The sequence below is a fragment of the Saimiri boliviensis genome, chromosome 1, assembly GCF_048565385.1.
Source record: "Saimiri boliviensis isolate mSaiBol1 chromosome 1, mSaiBol1.pri, whole genome shotgun sequence".
Lineage (NCBI taxonomy): Eukaryota > Metazoa > Chordata > Mammalia > Primates > Cebidae > Saimiri > Saimiri boliviensis.
Window position 1 is genome coordinate 200,795,802 of NC_133449.1, and position 24,770 is coordinate 200,820,571.

The 24,770-nt window shown below is 35.8% G+C and overlaps 1 protein-coding gene across 1 annotated transcript in view; it reads left to right on the forward strand.

The window, feature by feature from the left end:
- The window catches only part of PJA2 (praja ring finger ubiquitin ligase 2), a 63,387-nt gene that overhangs the window by 11,936 nt on the left and 26,681 nt on the right, over positions 1–24,770 (forward strand). Inside the window, exons 2-4 of the mRNA XM_039467746.2 lie at positions 11,139–11,256; positions 13,221–13,421; positions 14,891–15,944. Coding sequence (XP_039323680.1) covers positions 11,226–11,256; positions 13,221–13,421; positions 14,891–15,944 — 1,286 coding nt within the window. The 5' untranslated portion in view covers positions 11,139–11,225. The remainder of the gene's footprint in view (positions 1–11,138; positions 11,257–13,220; positions 13,422–14,890; positions 15,945–24,770) is intronic.

The window sequence follows — 24,770 nt, forward strand, 5'->3', positions numbered from 1 at the left end:
AGTTGTCGCCGGTGTACTGATAACAAACATTAAAGGATGTTATTTAGGCTGAAGGAACATCAGACAGATGGAGGCATGGAAATGGAATAAGTAGATATTTTCAGAAAGGGTTATTGAAGATTATTGGGTATTTGAAACAGTCTTAAAATGTTTGGTGGGGCTTATATGTAGGGTGAGCTATATGAAAATAACAACCATGGACCTGAAGGACTTAAACTGTTACATGAGTTTCTTGCATTTTTGGGGAGCTGGTAAAAGAACTACAGAGAGTGTTCAGCTGGTTTAGTTCATGATTTTTCAACTTTACAGTGGGTTTAGTAGGGTTTTAAATGCATTTTCAACTTAATGATATTTTCATTTTACAGTGGATTTGTCAGGACATAATCCCATTATAAGTCAAGGAGCATCTGTAGTTTGAAGTAGACAGTAAAAGTGTAGGTCATATTTTGATGTAAGGAGAAGCTGAAATGGACTTGCCCAAACATAAACCAAAACCGGACTTCTATGATGTTAAGCAAATCAACTTGCAATATAATTGCCTGCCAGAAGAAAACTTAAAATACTCATTAGAGAAAGGAAACTTATTTAGAGCTTCTGGGAAATATCCAGCACACATCAAAGATACATTGTGTAATTTCTAGGAAAACCACTAAGAGAATGATATTTTAAAGAATATATCAAAAAAGCTAGTAGATAAAAATGGAATAATTTAAAAAATATATCAACACCAGGGAAGTCAAGAAAGGAGTAATAAAGGACAGGTGAGATGATTGAAAATAATAGCAAGACAGTAGATTTAAACCAGACTACATTGGTAATTATGTTAAATGTGAATGGATTAAACATTCCAACAAAAAGAGAAGGCTAATCAGATATATGTAAGTGAATAAAACCTACCTATAATATTCTGTTTATAAGAAAAGTACTTTAAAGGTAAAGGCACAGGTAAAATGAAAAGATATGATCAGTATTGTTGCAAATACCAAAAGAAAGCTGAAAGCTGATGTGGCTATATTAATACCAGACAAAATAGACTTAAGAGAAGAAGCATTATGAGAGATAAGGCAAAAAATAACATGATAAGTGGGCCAATTTATCAAGAAAACATAATTCTAAATATGTGTTCACACAATATCACAGCTTTCAAATATGTAAGACAGAAGCTAATATAACAAAAAGAAAGGTAGATCTGTATTCCTAGCTGGAGATTTTAAATATATTCGAAGTAACTGGTAGAACAATATGATAAAAAAAAATTAGTAAAAGGAAATTTCAATGGCATGATTAATCAACTTGACCTAATTGATATTTATAGAACATTATATTCAATAGCTGAAGGCTTTACATTATTTTTAAGTGCATATGGGACATTAGCAAAAATATTCTGTCATAAAGTATCATTAATTTTCAAGGAACTTAAATGATACAGTGCATATTTTCTGACCACTATAGAATTATATTGCAACCCAATAACAAAAATATAGACTCAAAATATTTGGAAATTAAGCAACACAGTTCTGAGTAGCCTGTGGATGAAAAACAAAGTCACTATGGAAATGTGAAAGCATTTTAATCTGAAAAATAATAAAAATATTACATAGCAGAAGTTTTGGAATACAGCTGAAGCAATACTTAGAGGTAACCTTATAGCTTTAGATGCATAAATTAGTAAGGTAGAAAGGTTACAAATCAGTAGTCTAAGCTGTTATCTCAAGGGAGCAATGAATCAAAACCCAAGGAAGTAGAAAGAAGGAAATAGTATAAAAGTAGCGTTCAATGAAACAGGAAAGTTTTATAATCAATTAGTTAAGAAAACTTTTTAAAAATGAAAACCTGTAATGACTTGATTAAGAAAAATAAGAGAAAACACAAATTACTAATATCAGGTATGAAAAAAAGAGACATCACTATAGATCCTCTCTGTATTAAATTGTTCATAAAAGGGAATTGTGTACAATTTAATATTAATACATTTGACAACTTGAATAAAAGATCATAATCCCTGAAAAAAACAATTTACTCAGCTGACATACAAAGAAATAGAAAATCTGAGTTGTTCTGTGTCTATTATGTTAGTTGAATTTATCAGAAACCTTTCCACAGAGAAAATCCTAGACCTGTTGGCTTCACTGAAAAACCACCTCACATTTAAGTAAGATATAATCCTGGATCTACACAGGCTCTTCAAGAGAGCAAGAAAAACATAGAAGATTTCTTTGCATATTTTATGACTTTAATCTTGATAGTAAAACTTGACGAGATGACAAGAAGAGACAATTTTAAGACATAATCCAGTGAGATATAAAAGAATAATCCAGTGAGATATAAAAAGGTTAATGTATTATGACCAATATGGATTTGTTTGGGGAATATGAAGTTAAGTTGGTTTACTGTTTTAAAATTAATCATTTGGCTGGGTGCAGTGGCTCATGCTTATAATTCCAGCACTTTGGAAGGTCAAGGCAGAAGGATCATTTGAGCTGAGGAGTTCAAGACCAGCCTGGGCAACATGGTAGGACGCTGTCTCTACAAAAAAATTTTTTTAATTAGCTGGCAGTGGTTCCTGCTGGTGATCCTGTCTACTCAGTAGGCTAAGGTGGGAGGATCTCTTTAAGCAGAGGTTGAAGCTTCAGTGAGCCTTGATCTGGCCACTGCACTCTAGCCTGAGCAAGACTGTGTCTCAAAAATAAAAAATAAAATTAATCAATGTAATTTATCACTTTTACAGAATAATGTAGTAGATTCATAGGTCCATACAGAAAAAAAATTTGTAAATTTTGTAGAATTTATAAAATCATTTGACATAATTCAGCATGTGTTTATCTTTAGAAACCCTTTGGGATATAAAAGTTCCTCTTCAAAGTTTCCTTGTTTAAAAAAAAATTCATAAGTGTTAGAAATAATAGTTTACTTTAAACACTCTCTTTGAAAGCCTTTTTGCCTTTTTGCTAGAAGCGCTATACTATGTAGCTGTTAGACATGCTTACAGGCACATAGTACATTCTGTGTCCTTGTACTTTAACCAAGATATCTGTGCTGAATGTGCTCACAGGCATGTCCCAGCTCACAGACTATACCCCTTCCCTATTTAGACTTCCCCATTTTGCTCTCCATGCTTTTACCTGTTGAAAAAAGTTTCAAGTTATTAGCCAATTGAGTTTTAGTTTAGATTGTGAGGTCTGGCTCCAACCAACAAAGATCAGACACAGCAGTAAGGACAACCCCAAATGTGTAAAAAATAAATATGTCTGCTTTCCTTTGCGTTATACTCTTGTGGCAAGATTGCTATGGGAGTACCCTTTCTGCAGGAAGAAAAAAGAATTGCTTTGTTGAGAAAACCTTTGTCCCAGTACTGGTTTTTCTTTGCAGCACCGAGCATCTGTTTCCAACAAACACTCATCAATTTATGATGAGGTATTCCATTCTCAATTTGCCAAGTGTATCAAAAAAAACCTATAGCTAGCATATTCAATGAAAACACTGATTCATATGTAATTTATCTCTCCTTCTACTCAACATTGCATTGGATCAACCTACCTACCTGCCTTCCCTCCCTCCTTCCCTCCCTCCCTCCTTCCTTCCCTCCTTCCCTCCTTCCCTCCTTCCCTTCCTTCCTTCCTCCCTCCCTCCCTCTCTCCCTCCCTCCCTTCCTTTCTTTCTTTCTTTCTTTCGTTGCCCAGGCTGGATGGAGTGCAGTGGTGCAATCTCAGCTCATTTCAACCTCCACCAGGTTCAAACTATTCTCCTGCCTTTTTTTTAGTAGCTGGGATTACAGGCATCTGCCACCATGTCCAGCTAATTTTTCACTTTTAGTAGAGTAATTTTTGTATCTTTAGTAGAGATGGGATTTCTCCATATTGGCCAGGCTGGTCTCCCAACTCCCAGCCTCAGGTGATCCGCCTTCCCCAGCCTCCCAAAGTGCTGGGATTACAGGCATAAGCCACTGCACCCAGCCACATTGGACTTCTAACCAGTATGCTCAGCTAAAAAATAATGTAAAATTTAGAAAAAGCAAACCCTAAATACATTCGCCATCAAACTATTAAAGTAAGTGAAGTTAGCAAGGTGATTGGATACCAGGCCAATTATTAAAATATATGTACTAGCAACCAAAAAGTATAAAAGTTTTTAAGATATATGTAGAATAGCATTGAAATATGTAAGATGGCTAACAATAAACTTAGTAAACTTGAACCAGACTTTTATACTGAAAATTATAGAAAAGTGCTGAGAGGCATTTTAAAATACTTAAATGGGGAAATTATTCCATGTTTATATAGGAAATTCAATATTATTATTTACAGCAAAACATAGGAGCAACTCTGCCTCATTCCTTATTTATTGTGTATCTACTAATTCGAAAATAATATCTACTGGATGATTTTGCATTTATTTGTATGTGTAGGCAGTCATGTGCTTGTGGATAGAAGAGGGGAGAAATCTGAAGATAGATTAAAAAGAATATACAAGTGTGAGAAATAATTTAAGTACAAGCTTTGATTGTTATTCAAAATAGTTACCTTATTTACGCTTTGGATATTTATTTTGCCTTCGCAGTTAATAGAAAAATGAGATAATGTTAGTAAGCTAAGTTAAAATGTAGTTGATTCCAACATATATATAAAATAGCTTTCTAGTAAGTTTGTCATAAATGCATTTTGTCAAAGTTTGTGGTTTTGAATTTATATCTCAGTTGTAGTAATAGGTGTAAATTACCAAACTTCTGTATGTCTAAGGAATTCGTTTACTAAAAGGAAATGCAGGGTAGGTAATTATAGAAGACTGATTTAAGAGGAATTTTAAGAAATGTTTTTAGGGCATTTTGGAGGCATATATGTAAAGATAAATATGAGAGAATATAAAATATGTATTCCAAAGGACTTGGAAGAGTAATCAAGGCTTCTCCTTCAAGTAAGGATCAAATTGTATTTGTTTCTCAACTAACCTTTGTTTTTCTAGAAAAGATACTTTAAAAGTGAGTTATTTCTGGCTCCCAGCAGATGGGTCATAAGGGTGTAGATTCACGCTATCAGTTGAAAGTCTTCTTCTGAATGTTTAGCTGATTTTTCTCTCCCTCTGCCTAAATCTTCCTTTCAATGTACACTATTTGTATATTGTTACCTGTTGCAGGATAAGAACCTAACTTGTTATGTAGGAGATTTTCATCATTATTATGTATAGCAAAATACAGGAACAACTTCACCTCATTCCTTATTTATTGTGTATCTACTAGTTAGTAAATAAGATCTACTAGACAATTTTGCAGTTGTGTGTATATGTAGGCAGTCATGTGCTTGTGGATAGAAGATAAGAGAAATCTAAAGATAGATTAAAAAGAATATGCAAGTGTGAGAAATAATTTAAGTACAAGCTTTGATTGTTATTCAAAATAGATACTTTATTTACTCTTTGGACATTTATTTTGCCTTCACCTCATTCCTTATTTTCCTGCACTAGACATAGCAACTCAGACGTTTATCGTCTCACAGTCCCAGTGGGTTAGAAATTCAGGACCAGCCTGGTTGCTGATTTTGGTTCAAGTCTCTCATGAGGTTGTAATCAAAATGTAGGCTGGGACTGCAGTCATCTGAAGGCTTGAATGGGGCTGAGATACCTGCTTTCCAGGTGGCTCATCCATGTGGCTGTTGCTGGAAGACATTAGTTTCTTGTGGATTTTGTCAGAACGGTCAGTTTTTCACCATGTGGGCTTTCCGTGGGTCTACTTGAATGATCTCATGATGTGGCAGCTGGTTTCTTCCAGCAAGAGTGAGCAGAGAGATTAAGGAGGAAGCCCTAGTTCCTTTTATTACCCTATTCTTGTACATCACACACAGTCACATCCATCATACTGTTTTCATTAGAAACAAGTAAAGAGAGGGCTCTAATACTGAGAACAGTTTATTAACTTGTCTAAATATTGAAGTTTGAATGCATGTGTGCCAAAAACTTAGCTCTCTTTTTTCATTGTATGACCACATTTTCATCAGAGAAAGCACAGAATTATCTAATTCCTTCGTTCATTTGTTCAGCAGCTGTTTCAGTATACTGTCAGACAATGTACTAGACAAAGTGCATTTAAATAAAAATTAAACAAGGCCTTTGTCTTTAAACTCACTAGTTTACTGTGAGAAGTGTATGTCCCATGTCCATGTTCTTCCTTGTATTCTTTTAGAGATTATTCCTATTGTCTGTCCAGAGCTGCTGGCATAATATCCTAGTTAAAATGATAAAGTGATGACTTCTAGGTTAATAACTGAGAGACCTAGAATTAATACATCCCTGATTCACTCCTTTACTTCTTAGCAGAACATTTATGTATTTTTTTTAGTGTTTGTAAGAAGTATTTAACAACCCCAAATTGTTTGAAGTAACTGTCACAAGTAGAGAGGAGCCTGTTATGAACATGTTGTTAGGTGAATAAGCACATGGAGCAAACAACTAATCAGCAAAGGAAATGTCTATTTAGAGAAAAACTGTGTTCCCAATTTACCATAGATACAAATTTAGACTGATTAATCATTTTAATCCTAACCTCAGCTATGGTCTTTATTCCCTACGTATATCTTCCTTATTTGCTTTTTTTCTTATTTTTTATACTTAGAGATAGAAATGAAATAACACTGTCATAGACAGAATATAGAGATCTCAAATTAAATAGAAATAATTAGTATCTACAGAGAGATTCTAATCTATATTCATAAAACAAGAACCACTATTATTAAAGAATCGCAGAATAAGAAAGTATAAGAAATTAAAAAGATAATTACAGAGAATAATGAAAGGCTAAGTGAAAGAAGAGAGTTAAATTCCCAGTCTGTAGAGTGAAAATATGAAAGAAAAGTTTAGAGACAAATGATTAGCCCATTTGGGCCAAATAAAGAGAAATTAGGAAGGAAAAAAAAGATATATTTGAGACATGTACAGGAGTCTTTAATCAAAATAGCTCTTCCAGTGCTGTGTAGGAAAAACTAAAAAAATGGCCTGCCCCAAACAAGCCTTTGTGAAATTATAGATTACCAGCTATTGAGACAAGATCCTAAATACTCCAGACAGAAAAATGTGGTGTTTCTACAAAAGAAGGATAAATCAATTGACAGGTAGGACACAGTGCCTTTCGGAGTTTAGAAAAAATGATTTTGTATTGAACTGTACTAAAGTATAAGGGAAAGATAGTATTTTCAGATATCCAAGGACTCAGGGTTTGTCTTTTACATATACTTATTGAAACCATTATTTGAGGATCTTCCAGTAAAGGGGAAAAAAAGATAAAGACATGAAATTCAAAGTAGGGAAGTTACCTAAACGGGTTGTACAATCAAAAGATTACCATGGCAATAGCTGAGTAATAGCCCTTGAAAACAGGTAAACTGAATTTAGATGAGGATGTTAGACGGCTTGGAAAAGAGTATATTTAAGAAGGAAAGTGGAATTACATTAAAGAAAAGTTTAAGAAGCAGGGTGATTTCCATTATTTCTGTACTCTTTCCAATTCCTTTCCTCTCTTTAACAGCATTAGAATCAGGTATTTGCACCAACCATGCTACCAAAGGTGCCGCCATTTGCCATTATCCTTGTGCTAAGTGGTCAGTGATAGGTCTTCATACTTTTTTTTGACACAGTCACTTAGTCAGTTCTATCTGAAATACTTTCTTCACTTGGCATTCATACTTCAGGATTTTTGTTTTTTCTTGCTAGCCTCTGTGCTATTTTTTCTGGTACAGGTTAAGCATCCCTAATTAAAAAATTTAACATTTGAAAAATCTAAAATCTGGAACTTTTTTTTTTTTTTTGAGACAGAGTCTCACTGACCTCAGATGATTGCTTGCCTTGGCCTTTCAAAGTATTGAGATTGCAGGTGTAAGCAACGGCACCTAGCCCCAAATCAGTACTTAACAGAACATTGTTTCATGCACCCGGTTATTAAAAATATTGTATAAAATTACTTTCAGACAATGTTAGATGTGTAGGAAACAAGTGAATTTTGTGTTTAGACTTGGATCTCATCCCCAAGATACCTCATTTATGTATATGCAGATATTCAAAGAGTTGAAAAAATTCCCAAATCTGAAATACTTCTGGTTCCAAGCATTTTGGAAAAGGGATTCTTAGTCTCTGCTTCTTTTTCCCTGGCCTCTTCATATTTGATTTTCTCAGAGCTTAACTTTACTTCTCCATGTACACTTAGAGATTGCATCCAAGGTCATACCTGTTTTAGTATAATCTATACACTGACAAGTCCCAAATTATACCAACAGCTCATAATTCTTCAGTCAGCTGGACTCCTATTTAATGTTTCCACTTGAATGTCTAATAGTATCTCAAACTTAATTCATCCCAAACTGAACTGACGATATTTTCTTCAAATCTGCCTCTTCGACAATTTTTCCTACATTAGTTGAAGTTAACTCTTCCCATTGCTCAGCCTATAAATCCTGGATTCAACCTCAACTCCTTACCTTCTTCCACATCCTGTATTAGTAAATTTTGTGAATTATTTTTTTTACATTATGTCCAGAACCTAGTCGTTTCTTACCACTTTTATGTTAATCCTAGTCTAAACCCTATGATCTCTTGCCAGTATTATTTTGATAGTTCTGTAGTAGTGCTCCCTGCCTTTGACCTCATTCCCTTTCATGCTGTTCAACACAGTAGCCACAGTGTTCTTATTAAAACAGAAGTCAAATAATGTCTCTTCACTGCTCAGAACTTCAGTGATTTTCTGTCTCAGAATAAAACCCACATTTCAGCCAGCCACTGTGGCTCACATGTGTAATCCCAGCACTTTGGGAGGCTGAGGTGGGCAGATTGTTTGAGTCCAGGGCCTGGGCAATATGGCGAAACCCTGTGGCTATAAAAAAAAAAAAAGAGAGAGAGAGAGAGAAAAACCCCACATTGCTCCCATTTCTTGCATTAGTATGTAAAGACCTTTGATTTGTTCTGCTTTACTCCTCCCCTTTTCCTAATTAATTTTCTGACTTCATTTTACTTGCTTGCTAATTTCATCCCAGACTTCTTAGTATTTACTTGATCACTTCTGGAAGTTCTCACTTCAGGGAGTTCTCACTTTTGGATCATTTGTTTATTCCTAGAATGCTCTTTCCCTAGATTTACTCATTTTCTCCCCTCACTTCAGGTGTTTGCTCAAATGAAGAAGCCTTTCCTAACCAAGCTATTTTAAATTTGTGTTCCAAACAGTTTTTTTTTTTCCCTTAAGACAGGATATCACTCTGTCACCCAGGCTGGAATGCAGTGGTGCAGTTGTACCTCAGTGCAACTTTAAATTCCTGGGCTCAAGGGATCCTCCCATCTTAGCCTCCTAAGTAGCTGGGACTATAGGCACATGCCACCTCACCAGCTAATTTTTAAATTTTTTGTAGAGATGGGGTCTTGCTTTGTTGCCTAGGCTGGTCTCAAACTCCTGGGCTCAAGTGATCCTCCTGACTTGGCCTCCACCTCCTGAAGTGGTGGGATTACAGGGATAAGCCACTGTAACCAGCCCCCAAAACTCTTTACTCTCTGCTTTATTTTGCTCTGTTAGTACCTATTATTTAACATATTAGATAAGTATTTATTTCTTATTTGTTTAGTGTTTATACCTCATTCTGTAATTTTAAGATGGCAGGAATATTTGTCCATTTTGTACATTATTGTGTCTCAAGCTCTGAAAATCGTGTTTGGAGCATGGTAGAATAAGGCTTTATTCCAAAGAAAAGACTGGGTAAGATACTCATTATATGAACGTAAATCCATGGTCATCTTTTAAGATTGCCATGTACTGTATTGTGATCTGTAAAGATTCAGATTATTTCAGATTTAAAAAAATTAAAACAATGTTAATTAGCACCTGTCTTTTTGCCAGTATGTTAAGATTATTATTTTTTTAATATTCCTTTTCTCTTTAGCTGTTGCTAACAGTCACTTTTGATTCAGATAGTTTAGAGGATCACAACTTGTCACAAAATTTATAACTTATATGGGTGAACGTGTGTATTCTTAGGTATGCTAATATATATCTGTCCGTGATTAGACAGGTAACATATACAATTAAACTCATTTGCAGAGCTATTGTCTAATAAATTTGCATTAATGACAGGCAATTAGCAATAGCTCAAGTATTGAAATAAATAAGGTGTTTAAATGAAAAACTTGCCAAACTGTCAAAAAAACCCCACAGGTTGCTTTTTAAATAGTAAATAAATTCATTAATATCGAAACAAATTATTTCTGTATTTGTTCCATGATAAATTGTAGCTTTTCCTGATTGAAAATAGGTTCTTATTTGGGATTAAATATCTAATCAGTTGACTATTGCAAAGAATAAATACCATTATTTTCACACATTAATTATTAATTGTTATAAGTCATTATACATTTTTAAAAAATGTTTAAGTTTGTGTTCTTAGAGTTACCTTCTTTTAGCAATTCCAGGGCTAAAGGAACTTTAGTGCTTGACAGAGAAGCAACAATAGTACGGTGTAATAGACTCCCAAATAGTTTGGTTACATACTCAAGTCAGTACTTCTAATATTTTTGTTTATTTACTTATAAATTATTTATGTGTTGCTGTCGTTGACAGTCTTAAGAATGATACATACTTAGGCAAGGTTTATCAAGAGCAGATGTAAATTTGTATTTCAAATAGCCATTTTGGTATTTTTAAGGGGTTTTGACTGGCTTGTCAAGTCACATTGTATTTTTCTTGTTTTTATTTATTTATTTTTTGAGATGGGATCTCACTCTGTCACCCAGTCCTGGAGTGCAGTGGCATGATCTCAGCCTACTGCAACTGATGTCCTGGGCTCAAGCAATCCTCACATCTCAGCCTCTCAAGGGACTGCAGGTGTGCACCACCACACCTGGCTAATTTTTTTTCTTGTAGAGATGGGGTTTCGCCACGTTGACCAGGTTGTTCTCAAATTCCTGAGCTCAGAGTGATTTGCCTGCATTGACCTGCCAAAGTGCTGTAATCCAAGGTGGATTACAAGCATGTGCTACCGTGCCTGGCCACGTCACTTTGTATTTTTCTAAGTTTTCTTATAAGGCTAATAGAGCTTCTCTAGGAGGAGCAGATGTATCAGTTTTGCTATTTTTGTGCTTTTTATTATTAATATATTGTTTAATTCATTGTTTCTTTGTAGGAATCTTCTGCGGCTTATCCAGAGTTTGAATAAAAACTAAATCACATCTATAATTCTACTGAACTGGTCACACAGACACTGCCATATATGTCACTGTACACTGAAAAGGAGTCAGCAGGTAAGGAAAGTCAGTTCTTCTACATTGAGCACTTCGTGTTTTTCCCTTTGGGTACCTTGAGTGCCAATAAGTGACATATGATTATGTGACCTGTGGTCTTACTAAAGGCTGGTTTTGAGCCATATATTGAATATTTGTAAAGCTTAATTTCTAATATTTGATATGAAATAGGTAAAAATAGAAATTCTGATATTTTCTTCCACACCCCTTTAGCTTGGGAAGCTTTATGCTTTCCACTTTGGAGACTGTTCTTTTCTTAGAACTGTTAAGGGCATTGGTTCTGGAATCATACTATTGGATTATTAGACAAGTTATCCAACACTTAATTTTAACCTTAATTTTTCAATTTTAGAAATAGAATACAGTATCTATCTCAAGGTTACTGACAGGGTTAAGTAAGTGTAAACACTTGATATTGTGCATGTATTATAAATACATGTTTGTTTCTGTTTCCTTATGAGAGTGATTATATTTCTTATTTTGATGCAACTAAAAAAATATGTAACTGTTTCATTCATTCATTTATCTATTTTTTTTTTTGAGACACAGTCTCTGTCACCCAAGCTGGAGTGTACTGGTGCAACCGTGGCTCACTGCAACCTCTGACCCTGAGTTTGAGCAATTGTTGTGCCTCAGCCTCCTGAGTAGCTGGGATTACAGGCATGTGCCACCACACCTGGCTAATTTTTGTAGTTTTAGTAAAGACAGGGTTTTACCGTGTTGGCTAGGCTGATCTAGAACTCCAGGCCTCAAGTGATCAACTGCCTCAGCCTCCCAAAGTACTGGGATTACAGTCATGAGCTACCATGCCCAGCAACAGCTCCATTTATCGACTATACCGTATGCTGTGAGAAAATATTTTGTTTGGTTCTTGCATAGTACATGTAATATATAATTGATTAGTCAAACTTATATTTAATATATGTATGTATGTGTATAATAAAGTACTGCTTAGTGAAAATTGCTGCTGTTCACTACTATATACCCCTCAGTCATCAAGACTTAATAGTCAAATTATTTAAATGTTGTCGGCTTTTCTTACAATAATATATACCATTCATGGTAGTTTTGAAGGCAGTGTGTGTTTGACCTGGCTCATTGTTGTTTTCTTTTGGATGTTTTTATCTTATGTTAATCTTTGGAACATATTTATCGTAGTCTAGTTGATTCATCATGGTACAGATACCAGTTTAAAGAGGTTACTTGTTATCTTTGACATAAATGTTTTAATTCTTTTTTTTTTTTTTGAGACGGAGTTTCACTCTTGTTACCCAGGCTAGAGTGCAATGGCGCGATCTTGGCTCACCGCAACCTCCGCCTCCTGGGTTCAGGCAATTCTCCTGCCTCAGCCTCCTAAGTAGCTGGGACTACAGGCACGTGCCACTATGCCCAGCTAATTTTTTGTGTTTTTAGTAGAGACGGGGTTTCACCATGCTGACCAGGATGGTCTCAATCTCTTGACCTCGTGATCCACCCGCCTCGGCCTCCCAAAGTGCTGGGATTACAGGCTTGTGCCACTGCGCCCGGCCAAATGTTTTAATTCTTAAAGTAATTGATATACTTTACAATCATATCATATGCTAGTAATTGAGCACTTAATATAAAAAGTTTTTATGTAACTTAGAAGATCTCTAGTCCATAATGAGCTTTGGCAGTATAATTTGACATATAAAAAATGTTTTTGGTGGATTTAATTTTTAAAATCTGGAATAACTTAAAGGAACCAAATTTTAAAACATATTTTTTGAAGGGAAGAGGCCACTAACTCTTATTATATAGTACTTCATGTTTAATTTTCTAGTGTGTGAAGAATAATGTTTTATAGTAGTAGTAAGGTACACCTGATGTTCAGTAGCATATGATTTGATAAATAATAACATACAGAAAGAAGTCGTTTTCCCCAGCAGGTTGCCAGAATAAAACTCATTGCTGTTGCTGTTTTAATTTTTTAACATTTTTTTCAGCAATGGACCAGGAATCTGGTAAGGCTGCTTGGCCCAAACCAGCAGGAGGATATCAGACAATTACAGGCAGGAGATATGGAAGAAGACATGCATATGTCAGTTTTAAACCATGTATGACCAGGCATGAAAGAAGCTTAGGTCGGGCTGGTGATGACTACGAAGTGTTGGAACTAGATGATATTCCAAAGGAAAATTCCTCAGGTGTGTAACATATAATTATTTAGGTTATTAATGTTATATAGGAATTGATCTTGTAATTAAATTTTTGGGTGGGTATTATGCATGTCTGTAAGTGTAAGTGCAGCACACTTCCTATCAAGAAATTTTATTTTGAAGTTCTTACTGAATTTAATATTAATGGTATATATATTTAAACAGAAGAAAGTAGAATACAGCCAATCATTAAAATATAACTGTCACAGTAGTGATTACATTGTCACCCTCCAGCCAAAGAAAATCATTTTTGAATCAAAAAGAATTTTTTTGAAATTTTAAAAAATGTGGATGAAGTAGGGACATTTTTCCCTGCATGCTATATTGAATTAACTTTTCTTTTTTTTGTTGTTTTTTGTTTGTTTGTTTTTTTTTTTGAGATGGAGTCACACTGTGTCTCCCACAATGGAGTGTAGTGGTGCAATCTCCGCTCACTGCAACCTCTGCCTCCCAGGTCAAGTGATTCTCGTGTCTCAACCTCCCTAGTAGCTGGGACTACAGGTGTGTGTCACCACACCCAGCTAATTTTGTATTTTTAGTAGACACAGGGTTTCACCACATTGGCTAGGCTGGTCTCAAACTCTTGACCTCTCAAGCGATCCACATGCCTTGGCTTCTTAAAGTTCTAGGATTACAGGTGTGAGTCACTGCACCTGACCTTTCTTTCTTTTTTTTTTCTTTTTTTTTTTTTTTGAGCCTAGTCTTGCTCTGTTATCCAGGCTAGTGTGCAGTGACATGATCTTGGCTGCCTACAACCTCTGCCTCGTGGGTTCCGGTGGTTCTCCTGCGTCAGCCTACCAAGTAGTTGGGACTATAGGCATGCACCTTCAAACCTGACTTAATTTTCTATTTTTGGGGAGAGGTGGGGTTTTGCCATCTTGCCCAGGCTGGTCTCGAACTCGTGACCTCAAGTGGTCCCTCATCCTCCCAAAGTGCTGGGATTGTAGGTGTGGGTTATTGTGCCCAACCTACAATAAAACTTTACTTCTTTTAATTTTATCTCTAAATTTAGCTTGGCTTATTTATTTTTTTCATCATCTTACAAAATCCAAAAGACAAGAAAGGCTTATTCAATTAAAATTTATTAATCAGTGGTTTAGAAAAAGTATTTTGCAGCTGTCTACGGTATTAGGATTTAGACAGAAAATTGCCAAAGACATGTGAGGGATATGATAGTGAAAGGCTACACATTGACATAAATGAACTCATAGGGTAATTAGTCTGCACTCCCGGTTGTTACAGAGTATAGAAGCACTCTTGGTATATTTACAAATTATTGATTGTTAATACTTCATTAACATTGCCAGTAGTTACTAATATCAGTTGTAAACTTATTAGTTTACTCATATTTGCAAGTAGGTAATAATTGGTATGATTTCTACCTAACTGATAGTTATTATATGAAATTTTATCTAAATGAATCCTTCAAAATATATTTTCTTTTGTTTTCTATGAAGGTTCCAATCCTTTGGATCAAGTTGATTCTTCTTTACCCAACGAACCTATATTTGAAAAAAGTGAAACAGAAATTCCCACTTGTGGTTCAGCATTGAATCAAACCATTGAGAGCAGTCAGTCCTTTGCTGCAGTACATCATAGTGAGGAAGGCAGGGATACTTTAGAAAGCAGTACAAATCTTCATAATCACTCTGAGGGAGAGTATACTTCAGGAGCTTGTAATGCTTCAAGTGTCCAAAATGGAATTGCATTGGTTCGTACAGACTCTTACGATCCAGATGGCAAACATGGAGAAGATAATGACCATCTTCAACTTTCTGCAGAAGTGGTGGAAGGTAGTAGATATCAGGAATCATTAGTCAATACAACATTTGAGTTGGAAAACACAGAGGCAGAGGCATACACTGGTCTTTCACCACCAGTTCCCTCATTTAACTGTGAAGTAAGAGATGAGTTTGAAGAGTTAGATTCTGTACCTTTAGTGAAAAGTTCTGCTGGTGATACTGAGTTTGTCCATCAGAACAGCCAGGAAATTCAGAGGTCTTCTCAAGATGAAGTGGTTAGAAAGAAACAGCAAAATAATACTAGCCAGGAAAGGCAGACAGAAAATTCACCTGAAGATGCAGGCTGTGGTCCAGGGCATGTCTGTGGTGAACAGAATACCAATGATAGGGAAAAGAACCGTGGAAGTTCTCCTGAACAGGTAGTGAGGCCAAAAGTTAGAAAACTGATAAGTGCAAGCCAGGTGGACCAAGAAACAGGTTTTAATAGGCATGAGGCAAAACAAAGAAGTGTTCAAAGATGGAGGGAGGCTTTGGAAGTTGAGGAAAGTGGCCCAGATGACCTCTTAATAAAATGTGAAGAATATGATGGAGAGCATGACTGTATGTTCTTGGATCCACCATACTCAAGAGTTATTATTACACCAAGGGAAACAGAAAATAACCAAATAACACCAGAAAGTGGAGCCACGGCAGGAAGGCAAGAAGTGGGCAACACCTTTTGGAATGGCTGTGGAGATTATTACCAACTCTATGACAAAGATGAAGATAGGTAAGGTCACATCTAGTACTTTGTCAAATTGTGTAGTAAATGAAGTGGTTTCTTTCCAGAACCATGTTTGATGGTTGTGCTATTTGGTATGATCAGGAAATTAGACACTTTGACTTACCAAATATTCTCATTTACTGAATGCTAACCGTACATGCAAACTACTTGCTAGAATTTTTCACAAAAAAAGTTTTTGAGATGTTTTAGTAGTTTACCGAAGTAAGTTCACATAATAATTATTAGTTACTATAAAGGGATAGAGATGTTAGTTAGTTCATGGTATTTCAGTTAATGAAATGTAAGGTAAACATTTATTGTATTTTTTAAAAACCTACGTTAAGCCAGTCTGGGTTTTTAAAGTGATTAATATCACAAATTATTGATTGTTAATATTTCATTAACATTGCCAGTAATTACTAATATCAGTTGTTTCCCTTTTTATCTGTTCTTCCTATGGCTTTTCCTGTCATTAAGTTTATTTTTTACTTGTTTTTCCTTAGCATTTAATTCTCATTAACAACTCTATGTGGTAGGTTCCATTATTTCCCTCATTTGTAAATAAGGAAACTGAGGCACAGGGTGTTAAATAACTTCCTAAGGTCACAGAGCAACTAAATGGTAGAGCTGGACTTTGAGTACCTAATGAGATACTCCAGAGACTGTTCATCACTGTACTGTGCAGTTTTCAAGAGAACATAAAACTTACAATAAGCATTCTGATTCATCTTACAAACCTGTATCTTTTTTTTTTCCAAACCGCAAGACAATAGAAAGAAGAAAAAAATGGAGGTTTGTTCAGTTGCTGAATTTCCATTACCCTAGTGTCCAGATTTTCCTGAATCCTTGTAAGCTAGTTGCACCACTGACAGTGTTCAATTAGAGTACAATTGCAAGATTTTATTAGCTAGTAGAAATAATTGTGTGTTTGTTTTTTTTTTAGCTAGAAAGTACTATAAAGGAAGAAATTTACAATTTTTAATATGAATGCATTTTATTTTATGTCATGAAACAATTCATTTGATTTTCTTTGGACGTATAAATTAAGCTCCTATAATATAGAATGTGTAATTTATTATAGAAAATATTTAAAATCTAATTTCTGCTACACTGTCAAAGTTTGTAAACTTTAAGTGTTAGGAAGTAATTTTTGTATGATATACTGTTTTTAAGCTAAGGGTAAAGTTTTTTTTTTAGTTCAAGCCCACAGTCTTCTATTCAGTATCCAAACTTCTAAAAACAAAAATTGGCCACAAAGCCTGACTGGATATTAACTTCCTGGATAAGTAGATCTGGATTGAAATGAGGGTATTTTTTCAAATATTTGTATATTTTGCAGCAGAAATATAATTATGTTTGATTACTGCATACTGGCCTGGACCCCACTGGGAATTGTTAAGTAGTATTTCTAAATCTGGGAAAAATATATCAAAACTCCAAAACACATTTAGCCCTAAGATTTTGAATTAAATTGTGAGTCTCAATTACACCTCTAGGTTACGATTGTTTAAAAAAATAAAACTTAAAATCTTTGATAATTTATTTTTTTTGAAAATGTAAGGTGTTTGTGTCCCCCCCCCCCCCCGCGTTACACTTTTCTTCTTTAAGGAGAATCGTTTAATTTGATTGTACCTCTCTCATTTTGGGCAAAATAAACACGTCTCTGCTGCTTGCTTTTTATGGTCAGTTATAATGTCATATGATAAAGTTGATGAAATTGTTACATTGTTTGCCAACCCCTAGAGAAAGGGTAGCTTCTTGGCTCCTGGTTTTTAAATGGATTTTCTTTGTTGCGGGTGGTTGGCAGTAGAAGTGTATTCTTAGCCTTGAAGGACCCTGGACTTTTGATAGTTTTAAGATATTTTTTAGTTATTTATAATTCTTGTTGTTCTTACTGATTTTTAGTTTTTTTAAGTGATGTCAATATTCTGAACAATGATAGATTTTTTTTTTATAAACAGAATGTATAGATGGGAAAAAATATTTATAGTTAATAGAAACTTTGTCCTTTTGCCTTGCTAGTAATATATTGACTACAGAGCCTGTGGTTAGGGTATGCCAGAATGATGGAACTACTTTGTTTTGTTTTGTTTTAAGAATCATAGAATAAATTCTAAAGGATAATGGTTCTACCTAGGACTGTACTTATATTTTTATCCATAAGCCTTAAGATATGTTTTAGGATCTCATTGCAAACTGTCTATACAGTTTTCTGTACAGACTATTCCATTTCTGTACAGAAACTCCATTTATATGCTGCTGTTTTCTGTGCCACTACCCTAATTCCCTACGAAGGATTATAGTTGCCCGGGTGCCTTTTTAATATGGTGCCAGCTAAAGGTTGAAATTTAATAGCTATACACTTCTATTTAGTTTCATTTTGCCCTTGTTCATCTCCCTGATGTTCCATTGTCGTTCTCCTATTAGTAGATTGGAGAAATGGTAACACTAGTCTTCTCAGGTTTGGATGGAAAGTGTAAGAACTTCTGCTTAATTTGAGTCTCTGAACTTTTTTTTTTTTTTTTTTTTTTTTTAGTTTTCTTTGCTTTGTAATGCTTAAAAGCTGATACATTTGAAAAGGTTTTTTGGTCATGCTTATAATAACCAAAATAGAACTCATTAAAAATATAACTAAAATTCATTTTGGCATTTTAATTTATCTATTTAGAGACAGAGTTTTGCTCTGTTGCCCAGGCTGGGGTGCGGTGGCGTGATCACTGCTTAATGCAACCTCCACCTCCTAGGTTCAAGCGATTCTTCTGCCTTAGCCTCCTTAGTAACTGGGACCACAGGCATGCTACTGTGCCCAGCTAATTTTTGTATTTTTAGTAGCGACAGGGTTTCACCATGTTGGTCAGGCTGGTCTTGAACTCCTGACCTCAAGTGATCCACCTCAGCCTCCCAGAGTGCTGGGATTACAGGCCTGAGCCACCACACCTGGCCAGCACTTTCAGATACAGGAACTTTGGCTACATATTTTAAAATATGGATTATATATTCTTTATAAGTAGAAAAGTATTTTAATGAATTCATGATTGCCTTCTTCCTTGAAAAATTCTAAATGATCACTTAATCCCATCTGAAATGTTACATTCTATGGGATAAGCATTTGCAGCCAGTAGCATTGCTCTGAGCTGTTTGACAAGAACTGAGCAGAGCACCACCTTATTAAATTAGAACTGCAAGGGGAATTTTAATAGGCAGCATATAATTACCAGACTTAGACCAAAGAGCTAAGGTTAGTACCCTGCTCTTTTGAAATACACCTTGAGAAGTTTAGGAACTGTTTGAAGATAAGATCTTGAGTTTTAAAAAAAAGCCTTTCAGCAATATTAGCACCGCTTAATTAACCTTGGGCTTAACTGCTCTGAAGAGAGGCATGCCATCTACTGACCATTCCTTATAGCATTTGAGGTTTCTTGTAGAATCTTTGTGTCCTTAGGACTTAAATTTGCTTAAAATTAAAAAAAAAAAACTTAAGGTAAAATGTTGGGACAACTTGTATTGTTGATGTTGCTGAGAAGTAAGATGAATATTATATTAGCCATTTAGTTGACTTCACTATGATATATTAAAGGATTTGTTGAAATCCTCTTTAAGTGCCAAACTTTGTTCCACGTGCCCTGTTAATACAAATCATAATGTTCCCTGTTCCCACAGGGTTCACTAGCTTTATGAAGAAGACAAGATATACATATTTATTATTGTGAGATTGAATTAAGTGCCTTTCCTATTCTGTGTAGGTTACCTGAAAGCCACAAAGAAAGAGTTTCTCTGACAACCTGGTACTGCCCTCAACAAATAAAACATATATATGCAGCCAAGGGACAGATCTTAAAGCACATGCTCTCACATTTTAGCAAACCTTTTTATCTTGTTTTCAAGTTTATAGAAGTTTGGAAGGAGCACATTAGGTATAAATGTGTTTGTTCTGCAGGTAAGCTAGGGAGTTCATGGGATTACAGTATCCTGATGTTAAGGAAAAAGATCAGAAAGTGACAAAAGGCAGGTACAAGTCAAAAATGATCGCCACCTGGGCCTTATTAATGAAATGAAGCAGCCTTACAGATTTGGACGAAATCCATTTGTGTCACTGCATTACATTACAGTTCAGTGTTAATAGTGGTGAAATGTTCCAGAATGCTCAGATTATGTCAGATAACAAAATATCTAAAATTTCACTTTTTCCTAGGCTCTTACAGTGGATGTGATAAATGACAGAAAGAACAAACTAATAAGAAGCTTTTGGAGTTAGGGAATGAAAGATTGCTTTTGATTGGCTTTATGTTTCCATAGCCTATTTCTGCCTAGGATTTGTGCAAAAATTTTGTCTATAATTTCATTCTTTATATGAAGTTTTTTTAGTTCACAATTGAATAGGTAGAGTAACATTTGAGTAAATTATAGTTGTCTTTTTTTTTTTTTTTTTTAATACAACTCTTAAGTGCTAAAATGGGTCAATACCAGTGAGGGATCATATGAGGATCAAAGTGGTACTTTAGTTTTTACTTTGAGAACTTTTTATTTCTTTTTTTTTTTTTTTGAGACAATTTTGTTCTGTTGCCAGGCTGGAGTGCAGTGGCTTGATCTGGGCTCACCACAACCTCTGCCTCCCAGGTTCAAGCGATTCTCCTGCTTCATCCTCCTGAGTAGCTGGGATTACAGGCATGTGCCACCACAGCCAGCTAATTTTGTATTTTTAGTAGAAATGAGGTTTTTCCATGTTGGTCAGGCTGGTCTTGAACTCCCTACCTCAGGTGATCCACCCACCTCAGCCTCTCAAAAGTACTGGGATTAAAGGCGTGAGCCACCATATCCAGTTGCAAATTCTTTCTTACTTTCTATTCTTTCTCTGCACAGTGGCTCTTTTTTTTTTTTTTTTTTTTTTTTTTTTTTTTTTTTTTTTTTTAGACGGAGTTTCGCTCTTGTTACCCAGGCTGGAGTGCAATGGCGCAATCTCGGCTCACCGCAACCTCCGCCTCCTGGGTTCAGGCAATTCTCCTACCTCAGCCTCCTGAGCAGCTGGGACTACAGGCACACGCCACTATGCCCAGCTAATTTTTTGTATTTTTAGTAGGGACAGGGTTTCACCCTGTTGACCAGGATGGTCTTGATCTCTTGACCTCGTGATTCACCCGCCTCGGCCTCTCAAAGTGCTGGGATTACAGGCTTGAGCCACCGCGCCCGGCCCCACAGTGGCTCTTATAGTCAAGCTCCTTTTTCTCCATTTCTGTTAAAATGAAAAACCTTGGTTCGCATGCTTTTCTCCAAATTAGGCCTATATAGTCAATTATTAATTGATGTTCCTAAATTTAATTCCACCTCAAAATGCATTCTGAATACTACCATCACTTCAATTTATATATCAGGTAGTACATTTATAGTATTACTCCAAAAAAGGCAGAGGTTGTGGTGAGCCAAGACTGCGCCATTGCACTCCAGACTGGACAACGTAGCAAAACTCCATCTCAAAAAAAGAAAGGATTTGAATGTAGGGAGTTTGTGAAGAGTCAAAAAATAAGTGTTTTTGGGCCTGGCACGGTGGCTCACACCTGTATCCCAGCACTTTGGGAGGCCGAGGCGGGTGAATCACGAGGTCAAGAGATCGAGACCATCCTGGTCAACATGGTGAAACCCCGTCTCTACTAAAAATACAAAAAATTAGCTGGGCATGGTGGCGCGTGCCTGTAATCCCAGCTACTCAGGAGGCTGAGGCAGGAGAATTGCCTGAACCCAGGAGGCAGAGGTTGCGGTGAGCCGAGATCGTGCCATTGCACTCCAGCCTGGGTAACAAGAGTGAAATTCCATCTCAAAAAAAAAAAAAAAGTGTTTCCAGAATGAGAGCATGGTGATAGCATTAAAAAATAACAAATCAAGGCCAGGCATGGTGGCTCATGCCTATAATCCCAGCATTTTAGGAGGGTGGGATGGGTGAGATCAGGAATTTGAGACCAGTCTGTCCAACGTGGTGAAACCCCTGATTCTACTAAAAGTGCAAAAGTTCGCTAGGCGTGGTGGTACACACCTGTAATCCCAGCTACTGAGGAGGCTGAGTTGCCTGAATCTGGGAGGTAGAGGTTGCAGTGAGCTGAGATTGTGCCATTGTACTCCAACCAGCCTGGGCAGCAAGAGTGAAACTCTGTCTCGGGGGGAAAAAAAAAGATAACAAATCAAGAAAGGAAAAAAAAAGATAACAAATCATCTGTCAGATGAATTTTATAATATAACTTTTGACAAAGGAAGGTGAAAAATCTCAAAATGCTTAGAGGGTAGTTAGTGATTGTGAAGCTTATTGTGGTGATTAGGGCTGGGGACATACATTTAAAAGTTGTCTCCTTAGCCTTGAAGGTTAGGTATCATGAGTAATAATGATAGAAGCCTGGGGTCTGCAAACTTTTTCTTACAGGAGCAGATGGTAAATATTTTAGGCTTTGCTGACCAAGAGGTGAAATTAAAGATAAACATGTAAAACCATTTTTAGCTCACAAACCATTAAAAAACAGGCAGCAGAGCCAAGTTTGGACCCAAGCCTGTAGTACTTTGTCAATCCATAACTTAGGCTTCTCTTGATTATTGATCATATAGACATTCCTTTTTTATTGAAGTTTAGAGATATTCCATGAGTTATTTGATTAATCTGGAAAAGTGAGGACTTTTTTATGTTATCCTTCTGGAAGATCATACTTTGAGTGAAATGTTAAAAAAAAAAAAAGTCCTCCTTTTTTTTTTTTTTTTTTTTTTTAATTGAGACAGAGTTTTGCTCTTGTTGCCTAGGCTTGAGTGCAATGACACAATCTCACTGCAGCCTCTGCCTCCTGGGGTTTAAGTGATTCTCCTGCCTCAGCCTCCCAGGTAGCTGAGATTACAGGCACCTGCCACCACGCCTGGCTAATTTTGTATTTTTAGTAGAGATGGGGTTTCTCCATGTCAGTCAGTTTGGTCTTGAACTCCTAACCTCAGGTGATCCATCCGCCTCAGCCTCCCAATGTGCTGGGATTACAGGCGTGAGCCACCGCACCTGGCAAGCTCCTTTTTTGTATATATAAGAATTGCCGCAAATTTATATAAAAATCTTACCCTAATTGTTAAAGACGTATAATGGGAGTTGATAATTTAGCTTTGAATTTTAGAAGATTCTCAGTCAAGGAAACTTAGCTCAATAGGCTCCTTTAAAACGATTTTCTGTGTTGGATTTTTGACACTTACCTAAGTATAGAAATTGTTTATTTTAGATTATTCTTTGGGTCACAGAAAATTGTATAGAATACAAGAAACTTTGGCTCAGGTGCAGTTGAAGGAACACATCTTAGTTGCTCTGTCTAGCTGTTTAGCTTTCCTTTTCAAGGATGTTAGTGCCCTGCCGTCCATTGTTTACTGGAATTTGGCAGTTGATTTTATGCTTTTGCTTCTATTAAACTTCTCAGAACTTAGATTAGTGCTGCTGTTTGTTAATAGCATCTTGATCTTTTGAGTTCATCTGTCAGTAAAAGAAATCACTACATACAAATGACATAATCATCATTAAAAATGTAATTTCCTACCAGTTATCACTTCCTTTCAAAAATGTGAACTAAAATTATTTTTGATTTTCCAAGTCAAGTGAACATAGAGAAATCTTTGAGGAGATTCTTCACCAGAATAGTTGATATGGTTGGAGGGGGCATTTAAGACTTATTTTCAACATTGATAAGTAATATTTCAGCCTTTGATAGTATAAGATGACTAATTCTTTAAAAACTAAGGGTAATTAAATGTAACCGAATTGGCTAAAGCCAGATGTAATTAAAAGTAATTTTCTGTGCTTCCTTATTAATCCTATTTAGTGTACCTTTTGTTTCTTTAACTGCTCTCTTGAACTGAAATTTATTTTGTGTTCACAGTCCTACCTAAGGATAGTGAAGTTTTGCCAATACTGCTTTTTATGCATTTGAATATCACTTCTTTTAAAGTTCTTTGGGAAAAAAGAAGGAAAAAGACAGATAAGTTTTTATTAAGTGGTAATAGTAGGAATTTATTCATGGAAAATATGTCATTAGTTGCCAGTATATAATTTGAAAGTTGTTTTAGTCATGTTAGATATACAGTAAGTCTACTTATATTTATTCCAGATAGCATTTAAGATTACTAAATTGTATTTAAAAATTTATTTAGAAATATGTCTAAAATACGACAAGCCTTAATCTAGGTACCCTGAATGTAGTGAAAGAAGAAGTAAAATATCCGGGCGCAATGGCTCACACCTGTAATCCTAGCACTTTGGGAGGCCAAGGCAGGTGGGTCACCTGTCAGGAGTTCAAGACTAGCCTGACCAACATGGAGAAACCCAGTCTACTAAAAATACAAAATTAGCCGGGCATGGTGGTGCATGCCTGTAATCCCAGCTATTAGGGAGGCTGAGGCAGGAGAATGGCTTGAACCCAGAAGGCGGAGGTTGTACTGAGCCAAGATTGCTCAATTGCGCTCCAGCCTGAGCAGCAAGAGCAAAACTCAGTCTAAAAACAAAACAAAACAATCTTTACTTAAAAAGAACAAAAAAAGAAAAAGTAAAGTGATACATTCCATAACTTGCCATATGCCATATTGTTTTGAAAGTTATACTCTGCTGCATGTATTTACTTTTTTAATATTCTAAAGATTGAATTAGCACCTGATAAAGCGAGTGTGGCATTGGCACACCACTCTATACCATGATGTCTGGTGTATTAGTTCATCCTTGCATTGCTATAAACAAATACTAAAAATTGGGAATTTAAAGAGGTTTAATTGGCTCACAGTTCAGCAGGCTGTACAAGAAGCATAGTGGCTTCTGCTTCTTAGGGGGCCTCGGGAAGC